Genomic DNA, 6,212 nt, shown 5'->3' with positions numbered 1-6,212 from the left:
CCTGGGCAGGAGGGGGAGCTGCGGGCCTGGGTCTGTAGGAAGGGCCAATCATTCAGGCTATGAGATCAAACAGAGCAGAATCCTATGATCTGCTGAAATGTTCCTTCTTCCTGATCCCAGTTCCTATGTGATAAAGGTGTGTTTCTGGAGCTGAACACAGAAGGCTCAACAGAGAGTGAGAGACATGGATCTCCTCCAATTCACACCTTGAGAGTGACCTCTGGGGCACACCTGTGACTGTCCTTGTAGGTGTCATCTACACTCAGACTGGAAGGCTTCACTCATATTATATTCTGCTAGATATTTTTACACAGATGATGGCTCAAGGGGTGACTAATCTCACGGCCGTGACAGAATTCATCCTCCTGGGGTTCCCCACACAGGGGACCATGGGCTTCCTGCACCCAGTGCTCTTCTCCCTGGTCTACCTGTGCGCCCTGCTGGGGAACGGGCTCATCGTCCTCATCACCACCCTGGACCGGCACCTCCACAACCCCATGTACTTCTTCCTGAGGAGTCTGTCCTTCTTGGACCTCTGCCTCATTTCAGCCATAGTCCCCAAGTCCATTGCCAACTCTCTGAGGCACAGCAGCTCCATCTCCTTCCCGGGCTGTGTCCTCCAGGTCTTCATGCTGTTTGTTTCAGGAGCTACAGAGCTGACCCTGCTCACAGTAATGAGCCTTGACCGCTATGCTGCCATCTGCCACCCCCTGCACTATGATGTTATCATGAGCAGGGACAGGTGTGTGCAGCTGACAGCTGTGTCCTGGCTAGGTGGGGGTCTCTATGCTGTGATGAACACAGCTGGAACCTTCTCCTTGTCCTACTGCGGGTCCAACGTGGTCCACCAGTTCTTCTGTGACGTCCCCCAGTTATTGGCTATTTCCTGCTCAGGAAATTTAATCAACGAACTTGTCCCCATTTTCATTAGTGTGACATTGGATATGTGCTGCTTTATTTTCATCGTAATTTCCTATGTCCACATCTTCTCTGCTGTCAGGAAGATCCCATCCGCAGAAGGGAAGGCCAAGGCCTACTCCACCTGCCTTCCCCACCTGCTGGTTGTGGTGCTGTTTCTCTCCACTGCATTCTTTGCTTATCTGAAGTCGACCTCCGGGACCCCATCCTTGTCTGACCTGGTCATTTCTATGTTCTACACAGTGGTGCCCCCCACCTTTAACCCTGTCATATACAGTCTGAGGAACCAAGCCATGAAGTCGGCTGTGGGCAGACTCATAAAGGGCTATTACACCAACAAGTAAAGCTCGCCCTTCTTTCCTCATCCATACAGAGCATCTACAAATGCACACCCGTGACCTCCAGCCAGACACTCACAGGTGTCTGTCACAGGGACACCAGCCCCTCCTTTGTCCCCAGCCCCTCCCCTCCTTTTCAGAGCCCTCAGGAGGTTGTTCCCCAAGACTTTTCAAATGTTTCCCCGCTCAAATGCCTGTTCTCTGCTGCCCAGTGTTTGTGTCCATGTCTGACCTGCTTTGCTGAGTGCATTTCTCAAACCCCCTCCTTCTGTGTAGCGCTGCCCTCGCCCTGTCCATGTCCCCCTTGTTGTGGATGCACCACCATCTATTCATTGTCCCGTGGGCCGAGTGGGATGCTGTGAATGATGCCGCCGTGATGATCACAGAGCCGTGGGTTCGTGGAGAGTCCTGCTCTGCCCGAGCCCGCGTGTCACCTGCTGCTGGAATCTGTCCTGGATTTTTTAAGCAAAGACAGGTTGCTCTCATGGAATTTCACTCTCTCTGTACCCCCAGCAGTGCGATGGGACCCTTTCTCCACACCCTCTAGTGCCTGTGGGCCCCTGGGGCATGGCCGTTGTCCTGGGTGAGGGGTGTCTTCTTGTCTCCATCTGCCTGTCTCCGGTGAGCAGTGGGGCAGCTTGTGACCCCACAGACTCAGGGTCCTACAGGAGGGAGCTGCCCCTCCCACGGGCAGCTGGGCCCAGCCAGGGCAGGGAGCAAGTGTCCTTTCGGGGCCAAGCACTGTCCTTTGCCCAAACCCCAGGGGCATCATCACACCTGGTGGAGAGATGGCGGCTTGGGCTCTGGCTTCTCCAACTGCCCCGGGCCCAGCTGAGAAGGCCACCCTTTCCCCCCCTGGGGAGCTGGTCCTGGAGAATCTGGCGACATTGGCTGAGGTTTCAGGGAAAGGAGAGAAAGGTCTGGGCAGGTATGGATGCAGGTCAGGTGAGCCCAGTGTCAACCTCACAGACACAGCGGAGCTGCCCGCCGGCTGGCAGTGGGCACAGGGCTGGGATGACACTGCATCCCACGCTGGTTTGAGTGGGGCCCAGGCCGACCCCAGCCCCCCACGGGCGCAGCTGCATGCCCCTCAGGAAGCGCTGGGTGGCACATGGACTCAGGGTGGGCAAGCCCAGAAGGGGGTGACAGGCCGTCAGGGGGTCCAGGAACCAGGGCTACTGCAGGGCCTCGAGTCCGTGCCCATGTGCACCCTCAAGCCTGGATGGGCCCCCAACCCTGCCCAACCCTGGCCTCCAGCTCCGCCTCCCTCAGGACAGCACCATCTCACTGGGAAGCTGTGTGCTTGGGTCCTTACAGACACAGGTGGGACAGCACGCGGGGCCTGGGACTGTCCATCCCTGGTGTCCACCACCAATACCCCCCTCCTTGTTGTCTGTGCCTGATCTGGTCGGGCCTGTGAGTGTGCAGGAGGAACCCACAGCTGGGAGAGTGTCCCCCACTCTACTGTGTCAGAGCTCGAGACATAGACCACCCTGCAGACTCGCCGGGCAGCACCGCCGTGGGACTGACCCACATTGGAAGGTAAACACACACTTTCCTCACACACTGTCACAGGGCACCCCTGCTCTAAAACAGGTTGTGTGATTGTGGGTCCTCACCTGTGCACTTCAAAGGGCCACACTGCAGGCACACGCCATGGTTAACAAAGGTTTATTGACAAGGGAAGGGGATGAGGAAGTGGAGCACTCAGGAAGAAATGAGGGAGCTAAAGTCTTACATGCGTCCTACCCGTTCTGCTGACCTGGAATCCCGAATGACTCGCCGAGACCAAACCTGCGTGGCTGAGAACAGGGCAAGTGTGTCCCCCAGACCCCACTAACAGGGCTGGTGTTATTTACAGACAGAGAAAATGGCTGCCTGACTTGGCCCTCAGGTCCTCGTGACTTCCCTTTGGGGATCCTGGGATTTGAAGTTCCCGGTGTCTTGATGGCCTGGGCTGGTGTCCACACAGCCCGCATGGAGTCTGCTCAGGGCAGCCTTTCCCCTAACAGCACGACAGCAGTTCAAATGTGTGGAGAGAGTCACAGGCGCTGAGAGTAAATGGCCTTTTTGAATAAAACAATTCTGAGAGACTTGAACAAATTCCCGTGTCAGAAGCCCCGGGCTCTTCCCAGTCTCGCTCCTGGGTTTTCGTCCTGGTTTCCCTCCCCCCCACTCCCGCCTCCACATGCCCAGGCCCACCTTCCAGGCCCAGGAGGGCACACGGGGTGGCAGCGACTTTCCCGCTCCCTGTGGATGGGCTCATCCATGGCTCTGACGACGGGGCCACCTGGTCCCTGTGGGGTCGGGGGTGATGGGGCCGAGGGGCGACCAGGTCCTGCCTGTGGAGCCTCCTGGGCCCCCTGACACGCCCTGAGTCGGGCGGCTCTTTACCGGGGCGCTGCCAAGAAGCCCCCGGGGACAGGACACCTGGGCCCGGTGAGGTCCCTACAGAGGGCGTGGACATGTCAGGGCCCGGGGGGCGGGGGGAGAGCGCATGCCCTGCGGGCCGTCTGCAGGGCCAGCGAGCCAAGGCCAGACCGGACTGCAGAGGCATCGCCGTGGGGGGTAGCAGGGACCAGCCGTCGGGGGTTTGTGTCTCCTCCAGGCTCAGGAGGGCGAGCTTTGTGGGAGCCGCTGCTGGGCAGTGGGCGCCGCCAGCCTGGACGTGCGGGTCCGGTCAGGTGGGGAAGTTCCCCTTGTAATTAAGTGTTTTCTATTCAGTATATATTCCACTGAACTGCATCTCAGGGTCAGCCTTTGACTGTGAACAACTGACCTTATTTTGTTGTCTTACAAAAGGGAATTTTATTTTTTTCTCTTTTGAGGTAACGCTTTACAACGAAGTATCATTTTAAAATGCATTTTGTATTTCAAAAGAATAGTAGTTACAATAGTCACCTTATAAATGAAAGTGAATAATTAAAACCACACAGTTCAATGTCACAGTGCCGTATATTCTGGCATGAGTTTGAAAAAGGGATTTTTTTTTTATTTTTTTTTACTTTTCTTCCATTAGGAAAGTTCTGCAGCTTATGGTTTCTAATATATCTGTGATCATATAATATTTTGATTATGGTCTATCTGACAATTATTGCTCGAAGCCATGTGTTTCAGCACTGAGAACACTGAGATGAAACTGCATCACAAGTTAAATATCACACATACGAGAGCTACTTAGGAAGAGTGAGGAAAAATCTTAAGAGGAAGTTAAAATTCACACTAGTAGTTTAGAAGGTAAAGCTTCACCTATTCATCCCCAGAATATGACACAATCGTGAGATATTCATAAATTTTTAAGGCGATAAATATTGATCTTTTTTTCCTTCACGCTAAATTGATAGATACGTGTAATCAGTCTATCATGGATGTGAACATTTTATTTAACTACACACAGCAACACAGCTATATAAAATATAATGATATCAATATAAAAATTATTTTAAGTCACTGAAAAGGTTTTGGCAGAGAGCACAAAACAACAGGTTCTGCATTTATTTTCTTTTTTCCATTAAATTAGCAAAAACTGTTTGTCTAGTCTCATACAATAATTCTATAGCAGCACAATCTCTTAAAGATCCTGCCTCCCCAGGGCCTCACATCCGTCACCCCACAGATTGGGGAGAGGATGAGATTGGGGAGGAGGGGAGTGGGCAGGGCTGCCCCGTGTCCAGACGTCCCCACTCACGCACGGGCCTGGGGTGAGAAACAAACCTGCATATGGGGGACCTGGGTCCCTGGGTCCGGCAGGGACAGCCACACACACAGAACGTCTGGCTCGGCTCTGGAGGGGCCTCATCCCTGCACGGACGTGCATGAGTCTGAGGGGGACAGAGGGGCCGGGAAGGACCTGGGAATGGACGAGCCCATCCTGCAGGAGGGATGTGTGGGTGTGCCCAGGAGGAGACTCTGCGGGAAACGTGGTTGCTGGGTCCTCAGATGTGGGGAGATGAGGAGATGAGGGGATGGACCAAGAGGCAGCAGTGAGACCACAGGGGCAGGAATCTGACAGAGGAGGCGTCAGGACATGCCACAAAGGGACGCCGAGCCCAGATCATTCAGTTCCAGGAGTGTGTCGGGTCCTGGGGAGCAGGAAAATGGGGACCCACACACCACATCTCCCTGCATACCCGTCACTGTGGGGCCTCCCCAGACCAGGGCTGTGCTGGAGGAGCAGGGACAGGCTCTCCAGGGTGGGGAGATGCATACAGCTGGAACATTCTACTTGTCCTACAGTGGGTCCAACGTGGTCCACCAGTTCTTCTGTGACGTCCCCCGGTAATTGGCTATTTCCTGCTCAGGAAACTTAATGAACAAACTTGTCCCCATTCTTATTAGTGCGGTGATGGATTCCTCTCGTTTTATTTTCATCATCATTTCCTATGTGCACATCTTCTCTGCTGTCAGGAAGATCCCATCCACAGAAGGGAATGCCAAAGTGTACTCCACCTGCCTTCCCCACCTGCTGGTTGTGGTGCTGTTTCTCTCCACTGGATGTTTTCCTTACCTGTAGCCGACATCAGGGACCCTGTCCATGTCTGACCTGGTCATTTCTATGTTCTACACGGTGGAGCCCCCCACCTTTAATCCCATCATATACAGTCTGAGGAACCAAGCTATTAAGACGGCTGTGGGGAGACTGATGAAGGGGAGACTCGACAAAATATAATGGGGAAGATGAATTCATAACTCAATTACGAGACACTTATTTTAAATTTTCACATAGTGTCCCCTTTATATTCTTATAATTTCATATAATTCCATTGTACAATTTACAAATCTATGCTCATTTTTAAAATATATTTACAATGACTTCATATATTCTGCTGCTCATTTACTCTATTACCATTGATTGTTCTTTTTTTAACACTTAGTTGCACTTTGATATTCCTGTACAATGAAGATCACTGAACTTCAGCATCTGTCTGCTGTTCTCCATTTCTGTGCTCCCGCACA

General features: G+C 53.2%; 1 protein-coding gene across 1 annotated transcript; it reads left to right on the top strand.

Moving 5' to 3' along the window:
- Nucleotides 1-317: 317 nt before the first annotated feature.
- LOC119250771 (olfactory receptor 14A16-like) lies at nucleotides 318-1,262 on the top strand. The gene has a single exon (XM_037518385.2). The coding sequence runs from the start codon at nucleotides 318-320 to the stop codon at nucleotides 1,260-1,262; it is 945 nt and encodes a 314-aa protein (XP_037374282.2).
- Nucleotides 1,263-6,212: the final 4,950 nt, after the last annotated feature.

Source organism: Talpa occidentalis, unplaced genomic scaffold (genome assembly GCF_014898055.3).
Source record: "Talpa occidentalis isolate TD23 unplaced genomic scaffold, MPIMG_talOcc4v2.1 talOcc4.18, whole genome shotgun sequence".
Classification (NCBI taxonomy): domain Eukaryota; kingdom Metazoa; phylum Chordata; class Mammalia; order Eulipotyphla; family Talpidae; genus Talpa; species Talpa occidentalis.
Note: the sequence above shows the minus strand (reverse complement) of the source record. Positions and strands in the feature narration are given on the sequence as shown.

Excerpts from the sequence above, each read along its gene's own strand:
- LOC119250771 (XM_037518385.2), top strand. The coding sequence starts at position 318 with ATGGCTCAAGGGGTGACTAATCTCACGGCCGTGACAGAATTCATCCTC.